The 14,116-nt window shown below is 39.6% G+C and overlaps 1 protein-coding gene across 2 annotated transcripts in view; it reads left to right on the forward strand.

The window, feature by feature from the left end:
• Window positions 1-2,852: 2,852 nt before the first annotated feature.
• The window catches only part of mta1 (metastasis associated 1), a 45,065-nt gene continuing 33,801 nt past the window's right edge, over window positions 2,853-14,116 (forward strand). For both annotated transcript variants that reach the window (XM_044047527.1, XM_044047528.1), the window contains exon 1: window positions 2,853-2,995. In XM_044047527.1, the coding sequence (XP_043903462.1) occupies window positions 2,968-2,995 (28 nt within the window). In that variant the 5' untranslated portion in view covers window positions 2,853-2,967. The remainder of the gene's footprint in view (window positions 2,996-14,116) is intronic.

The raw sequence follows: 14,116 nt of genomic DNA on the forward strand, positions 1-14,116 counted from the left end.
CCTCCCTGCTGCTTCCAGGATCCCGTGAATCCTGTAATATTATACGATCACTCACTGCGTATTTAAGCCCTGCACCACACACTGTGAGGATAATGTGGGCGCATTTGATGTTGTGTACAGAGCTGGAGTAAATATGAGCGATGCACAATAACGGACTAATGAATTAATCTGCGCTGTTATGTGTGCATCGCTGACTTGGTACCACTGTAATTGCTCAGGGGGCTTTTACTCATTCATAATATCTTATTTTTTCTGTGCAAAATGTTTGTTGTTGAAAAGGGGAAACTTAACAAACTAAAATACACTTCAATAAGCGTTAATAGATTAAAAGAAGAAGAGATATATCCAACTTTACATGGAGATATATCCACTATAAACACTCTGGACTAGGTGCCTTAACATGACGTTATCTTTAACATTTATCTGGTTACTGTCCCCATGGTGAGGAAGCACTCTTGCATACATTAATTAAATTTAACCGAGCCTACCACACTTTGCAGCTAACCTCCAGAGGCCCCTGCTCACAGCCCTGGACCACAGACATCAATTGACACCACGGTACTGAGGGATTTAGGATCACAGCACTTTAATAGGATGAGATGTGACATGAATGCTTGAACTTTTTTGTAAATGCATCAATTACCAGGTAAATTCATTCATACATTTCTATTTGCAGTGGATGCGACTTGACTGACTTGCTATTTCTTTACGGCAGTGCAGACATCCTTGAGTTAAATAAAAGCAGCAATACTTTTTTTTTTTTCATATAAAAGGACTCAGTTAAGTCATTTACAAAAACAAAATTGGAAGGAACGTTTCCAAAGCAGAAGCAGGTTCATGCTGCCAAGAGTGTGAAAGATGACTTTATTATTATCATACTGTTATTATTTCTGTTGGCACGGCTAAGTTACAGTTTTCTGTAAATGTTTTTCCACTCAGACTAAGACAGAAATCCTAATAAATTCAAACAGAACTACAATCTGAATCAGTGTAATCACCAAACTGACTACATACAGTGTCTTATATAATAGACTTTATAATGCATCAAGTTTTATGGGTTAATCTTTATGTTTCTTTTTGTAAAAAAAACAAAAAAACAAACATGAAATAGAGACACAAATGGCACAACTCTGAATTGAAAGAATTCAAATTTGGACACATAAAACTGTAATTTTTTATTTTATTTGACTGTAGTTAATTTCCATTAGGCCTAAATTGATCCTGAATCGTCGTCTTCTTCTTTATCACAGTGTCCTATAATGAGTGCACGTTCTTGTTATCTTTGATCTGAATATGATCGACCTTTGCTGCCTTTGATATGCCCAGAAAAGTTGGAGAAAAAAAACAAAATTTTTTGAAATAATTTTGTTTTCCTGCAAGATAACAAGGAACACACACAGTGAGAGGATTCCCACTGCATTGTCTGGAGTGTGATGATTTGTAAGGTAAATGGTTTTTGGGGAAGTGAGTTGAAGGACTCTGGACTGTGTTGTGCAGCCTGCTGGAAATTATTAAAAGAAGGTGAAACAAAAGCATTGGAACAAAATATTAGAAGAAGAAAGTGAAGCGTAGCGTGGGGTTCCTGAACGAGTACAACCTGGTGGAAATGGACTAAAAAAAGGTAGGATGACCTTGCAACTGTGGATAATACCAAAATAAATAGTTCAAGTTTTTTGTTGGCTGATGTACTGCTGTTGACCACTCTGACTTACCCACAGCAAATTAATACTGGTTTGTATGTTTAGTGTTTCCAAAAATGCTTAAATGTAAAAATAAATGTTCCACATAGGGGATTTTTGCATAATCAATTAATCTGTTGATTATTTTCTTGATAAAAATGTCAGAAAATGTTGAAAAATGTTGATGGAAATGATGGTGTTTTTCAAATATCTCAAATTGTTTTTGTCAACAAACAAACAAAAATGATTCAGTTTTTACTACCCTCTTAAGTCATTAAGGACAAAAATGTCCACTTCTATAAAAACTTTACAAATTATTATTTTTTTGCCTTTTTCCTGCATACGTCTCCAAAACAACGCTGGTCCTGCTCAAAACAACCAAACGTTCAATCATTGTGATGAACCCTTTAACCCTTTAAATGCTGGCCCCCAAAATTTGTGATATTTTTTTCATGAAGGATATTATCTTTTGTATTCAGACTGGCATTTAAATGGTTAAAATCCACATAACTATTTAATATTTTATAGTTTTGATCAGAACTAAAGTTGATCAAAAGATTTTTACTTTTAAAAACTTTAAAAAAATAAATTTGTAGTATTTTTTACAGTTTTTGGAAGTGAACATTTTTGTCCGATTAATAAATAATTAATAAAATAAATCACATAGTTCCATTGCTCTATATGACGGAGTATTAGGGCCAAACAACAATGAAAACTAAAATCAAATCTTTCGAGAATAAAGTCGTAATATTACGAGATTAAACTTGTGACATTATGAGAATAAAGTCATCAAGCAAAGATGATCAGCTGCAACCTGTAACAAGATGAGAAATGCGGAGTAATTTAAATTAAAAATGAAATGAAATAATGACATACAATCTCATGATATTTGTACTTTATTCTCATAATATCACTACTTTATTTTCATAATATTATGACTTATAGAGACTTAATTACAATTTTTTTTTCTATTTTCCCAGTAATGGTTCTTGGGGGTTATGTTCAAAATTTTCATTTTATTCATATTTTCATTGTTAAAGTCAGGAAGTGTCACATGACTTGAGTTTCTTTTGAATTGTGCCGCCAAAATATTTTGGGGGGCGTGGACACTCGCCGACGTAACACGGTGTTACTGTCTCTTTAAGAGCTCTCGGCTGCTCCGTTTCGTATCGATCAATCCTCCATTTTCCAACACAGAGCGGCGGCAGTGCTAACCGAGCTCCGGCAGCGAGAGCGACCACAGAGCCACCCCTCTACCTGGAGAGGAAGCCAGGGACCGGGGGCAGACATGGCAGCGAACATGTACCGGGTTGGAGGTAACAACATTTGAGCAGCTTCTCCTTCACATTTATGGTTTTCTGTCGGAGTGTGGCCACGGTTTCGCCGCGGCTGTTTTATGAATGTACCGAGCGTGGTCCGTCTTTTTTCCTGCCCTGCTTTTATTTCCCTAAAGCTAAAACAGCCTTGAGCTTCAGCGGCGATGATGATGATGATGATGATGATGGTGGTGGTGGTGGTGACTGTGTGTGAAGAGGAGGATGGTGATGAAGAGTAGACAGAACTGCTCCTCGCTTCTCGCGTGGCTTTTTATTTGATAACTTAGCCCCCAAACCCCCCAAACTACTACCTGAGTGTAAACGATGATGCAGCTGAAGACATGTGCCTTGTGTTTCTGTGTGTTTATAAGACGGAACATTTCCTCAAAAGTTTTCCTTGTCGTTCTAGTGCCAGTGTTTCTCTTTCATAATAACTTGTGAAATGCACTTAACCTGCACAGAACCTCCTCACAATTGCAGCGAGGAGTTGATGCTTTTGCATCAAAAGTCTTTGAATATTTAAAGAAAAAGTTAAAGGTGACTTCTTCTTTTTTTAAAAACAACAGCTAAGATGAGGAATACAACACATTTTTAAGGAAAGATAATTTGGCACATATTTTCCTTTTTTTTGTGCAGGCAACTACAGTTAATACCTAATTAAGATTCCTGTTCTCTCCTCCCACTCATGTTCAGCTTATGGTGCTCTGATTCAACATCATTTAAACAAAGCACTCGATTCATTAAAAATAAGAAAATATATTAAATGGGATCATTAAATTCATTTAATACGCGCCCCGTGTGTGTAGGTCTTGTTCAGACTGTTTTTTTTTGCATATTTACATATTATTATAAGTCTGGACACCAAAAACAAACACATTTGGACACTTAATTCTAGTTTAAGTAGAAGTTTAAATACATTTTCTTCAGTCACGTCTCAGTCTGAATGCTGTGGCTACTCGGGCTGAACAATTTTTTATCAGAATCGCCATACAGCCTACTGCAATTGTCAATGTCGAAGCCAAAATGTTTGTCAAAGTATCATTTTAGATAAATTATTGTCTTGACCTGTACGCATCATATTCTGCAGATTGAAGACAACATCACCGTTTCTTGCAGGTCTGCACAAATATCACACAGGAATCATTTTAACCCTCTTATGACCTTCATGATATTCAGACCGCCTCGATTTATTTAGATTTTTATCGCTGTAGAATTGTCCAAAAATGCTTCTGCCCCTAAGATTTCAGTTATTCAACCGTTTAATTATTATTCTGAGAAGCTGATGTCAAAAACGTGTGACAAGCTAGTGAATCTCGTCTGTGATTGGACGGTCGTTCTGCAGAAGTCCTGAGGGCTATTGATCTAGTAAAATTATATCGACGCAAATCCCTATTTCTCTGCTTTGCGCTATCTACCCATCCGTCCTCTGCAGCGTTATCCTCCACACGAGGGTCGTGCTGTGCCAATCTCAGCTGACATAGGGCGAAAAAGGCGGGACGGATCGCCAGTCCATAGTTTTTGAATTTTCTAGATATCGCGAAAGATCTAGGAGTAGCGGTAATGGGAAATACGCAGGCCAAAACGCAATTCCTGTCAAAATAGTCAATTAGATATTTATTCAACATGATTCAACCCTACTGGCTTCTCTAGTTGGATTTCAAATGGCCTTTTGCGGCGCTTAAGGACGTGCTGAAGGTCTTCAATCAATAAATCGGTCTCCTCCGTCAAGTTCTGCAAGGTTCAACTTATTTAGAGAGGGTGATAATGAACCCCCAATTTTCCTGCACCTGTGTTTAAAAACCGTGGCACAAACGTGGGTATGCCTACATTCCTGTCCCCCAATTTTTTATTTTTTTTTCCTGTCACCCCAACCAGTCAAGGCAGACGCTGCACATATTTGAGTCTGGTTCTGTTAGAGATTTCTTCCTGCCACAAGGGAGTTTCTTTCCTCTCCACTGATGCCTAGCGTTTGCTCGTTTTGTGAACTGTTGAGTTTGATTTCGTACCATTTCCTCTGCTCGCAATTTCAGTCAAAATAATCGCAAATTAGATAATTATTCAAAAATCTTTCAGCTCTAGTAGGGACTGTTGATCATGGTCTACCTGGAAAAAGATCTGATTTGAGAAAACATCAGTCTGAACATAGTCTTGGATGCAAAAAGATAGTGCTGCACATTTTTCACTCCACACTGAGTAATATTGGCCACTGCAACAAATCTCAGGGTCAAAAAGTGTGTCTCCGACATCACATTAGTCTTTTCCCCGCAGATTACAGGTGTTGCTGATTCACAGGACCCCTCTCTTATCTTCTGTGAGCCCGTTGTCCTGTTTTTCATTTGCACATTTGTTGTTCTCCCTGTAATGGCTGGGCGTCCTTTTCAGAGGGAAAGCAAGAGTGACGTTTTTTTGAAGGTATTTTTTACACGCAACGATTTACAGTTGTCGAACAAAATAGGGAGTGGGGCGGTTCTCCTTGTACCTGCATCAAAAATAGCCTGCGGTGAACGTCACAAAACCTCTTATTTAATCAAATGAATCGAGGCCTACCTGAGCGAGAACAGGATTATGTCCAGAGTAGGGCAGAAAGTTAACACTTCACTAGCCAAATGTTCTTGAATGTGGTTTGGTTCTCCACACTCGCACTGAAATGCCATTTATGCTCATTTGTCTTATATATAGAAAGTGTAATTAGATGCAGAATAGTAACAGCCAGTGATTTATGCCGTTCCCCTGCCTCGTAGCTTCAAGATGGTGCTTCACTCTGCAGTTCAAAAACGTAGCAATCAAAATTAACAAAACAATTGACATTTATTCCAACGGTACCATTACAAATTAGCCTTATTGTTTAGTAACCTGAACTAATCTTACATCACAAGGCATAAAAGTCATTGTGGAACAAACTTTTTTTTGATATTCCACAGTCACAATCAGGAATTCTATATGAAACGAAACAAGCACAATTTGGGCCAAAAATGAGCCTCGTAATTGACTGGATCTCCTCCTGAGATCAATTCAGTGCTACATCAAAACAATTGGAGCCCTTGGAAAGATGGCCACCACTTTGCAAGACAATGCTGGATCGTCTTGGAAAAGCAATGACTTCCCTTGTGAATGAACCCGGGACAAAAGCTGGCTTTGTAAACCTTGATGTCTTTGTTTTCACCGTTCAGGCCACAAGCCACTCTTCCGGTGCCTGCAGCGCTTCTTCCTCGTACTGTATCCCACTCGCAGGAAAAGTGAAGTCTGAACCATGAGGCTTATCAAGTCAATGGTGTGAAGGGAAAAGACGCTAACCCAGAGCAATATGCGAACAGGCGAAAGAAGCTTTAAAAGTTTGAACCTGCAAGGACTCGATGTACTGCTTAAAGAAAGTTTAAACCTATGAGGCAATAAGTGAAGAAATAGTTAATGGCTGAACTTGAACCCTTTAAAAAAAAAAAAATTTTTTTTGTTTTTTTTCAGGTCAGAACAAAAGTGCTTTTGAAACAAGTTTTTGCTTGATGCAATCGTTCCCTCCTCTTAACACAAGCTTCTGGAGGTGCTCATCCTAATGCACTTCCATTGTGAGCGATGAAGCATTGCTCGGCGTTTTATTGTCGTGAAATATGATCCACAAATGTCCAGTTTGAGCAACGGAGCTGTGACTTTTAAAGCTTTCTTAGATGCCAAGATATGCCGTGCAGCAGTTTGTGATAATTAAGACAAGATTGTACAAATTATCTTGGTGGTTGGCTTTTGTCACATTTATTTCAAGGTAATCAGGAGAAAATACTGCATTGTCATTACCATAATCTACCATGAATGCATGCTTTTCTTTTATTTGTTTAATGCAGCAGCTGCAGCCCAAGTTGTGTTCAGTAGGTACGTCATCTCCAAATGGTCTCTTATTGGTCAAAAACCATGCATATCGGGATCATTCAGTAGGTCAAATATTGTATTCATTTTTATTTACTTATGTTTATAATTCATTTAGGCTAATGAGGCTAGAGTGCACTCGTTGCCCTGTGACTGATGTAGTTAATCGAGAGATAAAATGGAGTTTTTTTTTCTGGTATCAGTTGATCAGTCGTCGTTTAACAACATTTAGCATCTGTTCAACCATCTAATACTTGGGTAATCGTCTTCCTCGTTCCCTCTTTTACCCTCTTCTTCTTTGGATGTTATTTAATGTGACCAAGGTTTAACGGGACCAAAAGTTTCTTTGTGTCTTGTGCTTCCCCACACGGTGCATCTATGCTGGGCTGCAGTGGTGAGATATTTTCTGATAAAACTTTTAAAGCCTGTTATGTCTTTTGCACAGACTGAGCACTGTGGTGGGCTTTTCTTTACTTCACTTTTACTGAAAGCGTTTCTCAATTGCTTGGGGAAACGATGAAAGCAAAAATTTTTAGAGATCAACTTGAAGATGTGTGCACCTGTCCTTTTTTGAATCCCTCTTTGTACTGTGGTTATGGGAGTTTGAAAACTCTGGTGCAGAATGTGCTTAATGTGTCGTGTTTTATACTAACCTGAGAGGCAACGGACCCGATGTCAGTGCCGGCGTCTCTTTTGGTTGCTGAGTGGTGAGGATTGTCTCCATGCTGGCAGTAATGATTCAGAACCTGCTTGGAGGTGTTGCAGTGTTTACTAATCTTCAAACTGACTAGCTCACAAACTTTGACAGTGCCCACACTCTGTTTGGCTGGTGGCTGGTGTTAATTGCCCACATTGGCAGTCGCTTCTCTCACAAATCTGGTGGGTGTTATTCACAGAGGGACGATCTGAGGGCCTGTCTCGCTGCCACGATCCTCCCAAACGCGGGACGGTCAGTTGAACCGATACACGACGGCTATTAGGGACACTTTTGTTGAATTAATCTATCATTGCATTCCCTTAGAGGCCAGAATGCACGGTGCACATGCTCTTCATCCATCACAATAAACAGGATTTGCTGCAAGCTAGCAGTCTTGTGGCGTCTTTGCAGGACCACAGTTATTTGGAATTCAAGATCTGGTCGTCTACACTGCTCTGAAATAGTTTTGTGAGAGAGGTTGCTGCGGTTGCTGCAGGACAGAGACATGGAGTTAAGTTTGCTATTTATTCAAATCCTTCTCTGCTTAAACGTTGTTCTCCAAAACATTGGCTTAACCTTAGCTTCTTGTTGTGGACTGGAGGTCAGCGTAGAATTGGAGAGCAATAAGTAAAAGACATCCATCTGTTGACTGTGAAATAGATGTTCCCCTCACCTTATGCGGGGCTGCTAAGGGGAATCAATAGGTCAGATGGCCAGATGAAAAGATAAATGCTTGGGTCTCATTCTGCGCAGATGCGAGCAGCTTGGTCCAGGTCTGATCACTGCAAGTAAGTTGTCTCAAAGTGTGAGGAAAAGGTTCAACATTGATTCAGACGATTAAATCACCTGCCATTGCCATAGAAACCTCCATCTGACTCATAATCTCCTCCGTGGTTGCTGCTCACAGTGACAGACACACCCCTCAAGCCTCTTTCACACTTGGCGAGGTCGAATGTGTGACACGCTGCAGTAACGCGGAAAATCAAACTCTTTTACTGGCAACAGAAAATAATTTGACGGGCTTTTCACCTGTGTTTGTGTTTGTGTTTGTGTGTGTGTGTGTGTGTGTGTGTGTGTGTGTGTGCATTAGATGGGGTGCCGGCTGTGGAGGGGTCGTGTGCATGGACAAGCGTGGGCAGATGTTTATACTCTGCGTTTCCTGCCTCTTTGTGTCCCCTCGTCTTCGTAGCCCTCGTCTTCAGCCGTGTACTCGCTGTGGTCGCAGAGTGTTCGAATCACAAACCAACTGTGCCTCTGTCGGCACCTGAAATTGGCATTGAATTTTAATTTCCGTGTATTTTACCTTGTTTATGTTCTTGAACATGCATGCAGTCGGACGGCTTGGCTTGATTTTCACAAATGTGAAAATTAGGCCCCCAGTGTAAACTACCAAAATGAGGGTTGTTGGGGTAAAAACAGGTTTACTGAAGCCACCAGCAGAAATGGGTCTCTTTGGTGATATTAGCAAATAGTGTGAGAAATGTATAGAAAGAAAAGCAGCATTATCTCAGACAGGAGAATCTACAATTTGAAGTAAAGATCAGGTCAAAAATTCTGTTATTAAAAATAGCCACTAGTTGATCTTAGTTTAATTCCTTAATCTATAAAACCAATCTATGTGGCTCTAACAGACCGTGGAAGCACTAATGCTCAGGTCAACTCTGGTTTGTGACAATTACCTCCATAAAACCCTGATCTCATTTCAAGGTTCTTGAGGATATAAAACACTTTAAACTTAACAAAAAGCAGAGCCTATGATCACTTACGACAACATTTAACATTTTAACCACAACAGCGGCCAATCAGGCGGTAAATAATCAGACTAGAGCTGAAAATTAATCGACAACTATTTTGATAAACGATTAATCGGTTTGAAGCTTTTTTCATGATTAAAACAAGATTTCCGATTTGTTTAAGTTTCTTAAATGTGAGTATTTTCTTCATTTCTTTTCCCTGGATAACGTAGAAATCAGTAAAAGTGAATCATTTTGGTTTGTGTACAAAACGAGACATTTGAGAACCTCATCACTTCCAGGTTTGACGAACACGGATCAACACTTTTTAAGGTTTTCTGATATTTTATGGACCAAACAATTCATCAAGAAAATAATTGACAGATTAATCGTTAGTTGCAGCTCTAAATCAGACCAGACCTTATATTCCTATTTTGACAACTTGAACGTTTCAAGAGTAACAATACATTTCCCTGATGTGTGTCACAGCCTGTGGTGTTTATTTGGGAACTCACTTTATGCTAAATTGTTCTGTTGTTCAGGTCTGTTTCACTAGTATCCTGAATGGCAAAGATGGGAACGAGTGAGTTGGGTGTGCATATGTACCGTACCGCCTGGGCCACAACCACAGATTATTTCCCCAATTCATCTTTTTGTGTGTAAAATGCCAGAAAATGGTGAAAAGTGCCTCTTACAATTTCCCTCAACCCTAGAAGATGCACTCAAATTGCTAGTTGTACTTTGCCAACCCTCCAGAGCCACAAAATACTGAGTCTTCGTTCATCTTTGACCAAGCAAAGCAGCAAATTATCACATTTGAAAAGCTTGAACTGGCAAATTTCTGGAACACTTGCTTGAGAAATGATAAATGAATTATCGAAATTGTTGCTGGTTGTTAATGTACCTGTTTGTAGTGTTTCATCGCTGATTTCCCCCTTAATTTAATTGCCTTTCTCGTTTGCTCAATTATATCCATCACCCTGTGTGTGTGTGTGTGTGTGTGTGTGTGATGGTCTCCTGTATCTCTCTCTGCTCAGACCCAGACTCCATCACTTATCTCATGTTTTTCTTTCTCCTGACTGTCTGTCTCTCTCTGGCCTGGTTTGAATCAGCCCCGCAGTCTCTCTCTTTTGGGGCTCGGTAACATGCCTTGATTGGCTCGCACTAAGTTCGACTGCACTGTGACATCACAGCCGCCGGAGCTAGCTCATTGGCTGATGTTGTGAGCGGGGGATGGAGAGCTGTGTGTGTGTGTGTGTTTGGGGGGGTGGTTATCCGCGGGTTGTGGCGGCAGGAGGGCTGATGGGAAATGGAGAGAGTGAGTGACGCTGCTCAGTGCCTACAGGCCTTCTCGTCTCTTTCTGCTGCTCTCATTTTGGGTCGCTCTCCAGCTCGCTCTCCACCAGGCTTCAGCTCCTCACACGGTGGAAACTCCACCACTCAAAGCCATCCTGCTCTTGACTGTCAATGAACCGCTTTCTTCCTATTTTTCCTGCTAGAAGGGACACGGAACTACAACAAAGTTACTCCATTTTGGAGGAGGAAAATGGCACACAGCGTTCCCTTTCCCAGTGTCCCACCTCAGCGGCGACAAAGCAATTCGCCGTCAACCAGCTCGGAAAGCATCTTAGTGTGTGGCAGCAATTTGCACCCAACTCCACACCAAAACTGAATGTTCGACATGTGGTTCTGCTTCGGTTTGAAAATGGTCACGATGCATTTCTGCTCTTAATTAATGGGTGTCAACGGGCAAACTTTGAAGGCCTCAGTTAAACGGCAACATTTCTCTCACTGGTTTGTCATGTAACATTTCCCTGTTTCAGTGTTCTTTCTTTTCTTTTTTTTTTTGTCTTCAGGGAAGCTTTAAAAATAATTTCAGACTCCTGCCCACAACATATACAGTCCTATTCATGTCGAATTAAGGCCCAAGCTGTCTTGATTATTTCGATAATTCATTCCAGTTTCAGCTGGCGTTGTTTCACTCTGTATTCAATAGAAAATACCGACCAGAGCTCATGAACCTAGTTAGTTTGAGTCTCTTATTCAAACGTTATTTATAGAGCTCATTTAAAACAACCAAGGTGGACCAGTTTATCGATTTAATCGATCCTTCCTGGATAGAATCAAGTAGTCATACAGGAAAGTGATCCGTAATGACGCTCTGGGACCATCATTCTACATTAGTCAGCCCTGTTGATCGTAACCGATTTATTACTTCATTTATGCCACGTTTTGTCTTTGTCTAAAGACAAATTATACCGGCTCTTGAGTAAAGTTGACTTTTTTGCAAGCCTGAAATTTTGGAAATGATCAATCTTTCACTATCGTCATTGTAGGAAATGGATTGATTAATCCTTTACACACAGCTGAGCAACACTACTTTAACCTTAACTTTTATTTTTTAGAAAGAATGAGTAAAACATGAAAATACATATATACACATATATATGTTATTTTTTTAAATCATCAAAAATGCACTTTATTTAATTAATCATTGTAGTCCTTAACCCTACATACAGATAAAAAGGATTTTAACATTTGTTGTTATGAGATTGTTTAATTCCACCCTTCCGTTGTGTTTCTTTTATGGTAAAACGGGGGGAAGTTGCAGATGGTGTTTGATTTATCAGTCATTTGACTAATTGTTTAGCGCCGTTGCTTGAGGTTGCCTCGCTTGTGCTCAATAAACGGATTCCGTCTCGATAAGCTCGGTGATCTTGACCAGTCACGCAAGGCCTCTCCGACCTCCGACCTCCGACCTCGAGGCTGCTCTCTTTCCCAGTGTGTTTTGGAAAAGGAGCAACTCGGGTATCTTGTCTTCATTTTCTTTTCTCTGTGCCGCTCCATTTTCGACTTGTCCTGTTTGATATTCCGCAGCGGGAATGAAGATGTCACAGTCACAGTGGAGTCTCGCAACAAGCTGATACTGGGCTGAAGAGCGGATCAGTGTGATGTGATGATCTCTTCCCCATATTTTCTGTTGAGGAGTGTGTGTGTGTTCCTCGTAGTTGCCAGAAGAAACTGTCACAGAACTGTATTTACATGTTTTTGCTGCTGCTGCTGCAGCTTTGGTTACCCCACCAAAGAGGAAATGCGTAGCTCTTACGTCATTATTTACTTGATCATTCAGTGCTTAAACAAAATAATTTCTCCTGAATTATTCCTACTGTGAGTCAGCAGGGCCTTCTCGAAAAGTTTAAAAAAACAACATTGGATTCAGTTCAGTCAGACGTCAGTATGTTAAGATAGGAAAAGGTCATTTTTGTAGCAAATTCATTTCAAATGCATAACAACAGGTACATTAACTAAAATCTTAAACTTCCTTGGTCAGCTCTGAATATAATTGTTATTAATATGTCAAGAGACGACCTCTGTACTGTATAATTGTCTTTGTAAAGATCAAAATAGCTTCAGTTGTCGGAAACAAACCCACCGACCTTCATTAATGCTGTGCGTGTCAACCTAACATGACGTGGCTGCAAATAATCCAGTTACGTGATTGGTTCAAAGCTCTGTCTGGCAGACGTGGATGAGTGCTACCGGAGTTGAACCCCCTGTTTTTGTGTTGTATTGCGGTAATTGTCGTTATCATTTTATCGCTCAGTCCTAATCAAACGGCTTTAGAACGTATTAAAAGAATGTCCTTCACGAAGGCCTTAAATAGCATTTCTTGGCTGCTGGAGATGCTCAACAGTAGTTTTTAATATTTTTTTTTCTTATTCATAAAGAGACAAACAAAGTAAGTGGGCTGTGCTGTCTGGAGGCAGAGGAATTATACTGGGTTTTCTTATTATTGCTATGTTTTGCAGTTTTTATTAACAAATGAGCGTGTGTAATAAAGGGGGAAACTGTCCGTTTTAGCAAAAAGCGTTAGATAATTACAATAAATATTTAATCTACCCATACATTTTGGGGTCTAGATGATGTTTAATTGATTTATAAAAATCCCCAAGCTTCCTGGTTATGCACAGCCCCGAAGCACTAAGAAGATTTGAATCAGCCTTCTGCTAGAGAAAGCACTCGGAGTGCAAACATCAGGCAAGGCCGCTCAGATTTTCAGTACAATGTGCCCTTTATCTTTTGAGTCAGTGCTCACAGACTTAAAAGAAAAAAGGTAATAAATGCCTGTATTTGAAAAGATGTAGGCCTCACTGGTTTGAATCTGAAACTGTATCATTTACAGCATATTAATATTGGTGTTGATAGATTTCTTTCACTCCCTCACTGCAGACATGATGGATACAGCTGCAGAAGAGTCAGACTAACGCACTGCCGTCTCAAGGTCGCGTAATTGACTAGCTATTAGACATTTATACAGTCAAACCAAAACCGTGTTCCTGTTAGTCATCGTCTGATGATCAGCTGCGGAAAAGTGTGGATGGACGGAGAGATAAACGTGTCCAACTTTGTCCGTCTCTTGACAATTAAACTACATAATGCTGACGCTCACTGACAATTTTCCTGCTTTCTTCATATTCTTGATTATGTTTTTTTTGGTCACCATCGCCTACATTTTTCAGACAATCCTAACAGCTACAGCTGACGGTTATATCGACTAATCGAGTAATCGTTTGGTCCATAAAATGTAGAAAACTTTTGATCAACGAAAATTATTCACTTTTAAAGGTTTCTTTGTCATGTGGAGCAAAGAAACTGGAAAATATTCACGTTTAAGAAGCTTAAATGATGATTCATTTTCAGCCCTAGTTTCAACTTATTTATTGGATCTTTTATACTTTACAAACATTAATTATTTTACGGTTAATAAATTGACACATTGGTCTCAGTAAATTTATTTTGTCAAAACTCGCGTCAGTATTTAGTGTATTTGTGAAA

This window comes from Solea senegalensis, linkage group LG16 (assembly GCF_019176455.1).
Source record: "Solea senegalensis isolate Sse05_10M linkage group LG16, IFAPA_SoseM_1, whole genome shotgun sequence".
Lineage (NCBI taxonomy): Eukaryota > Metazoa > Chordata > Actinopteri > Pleuronectiformes > Soleidae > Solea > Solea senegalensis.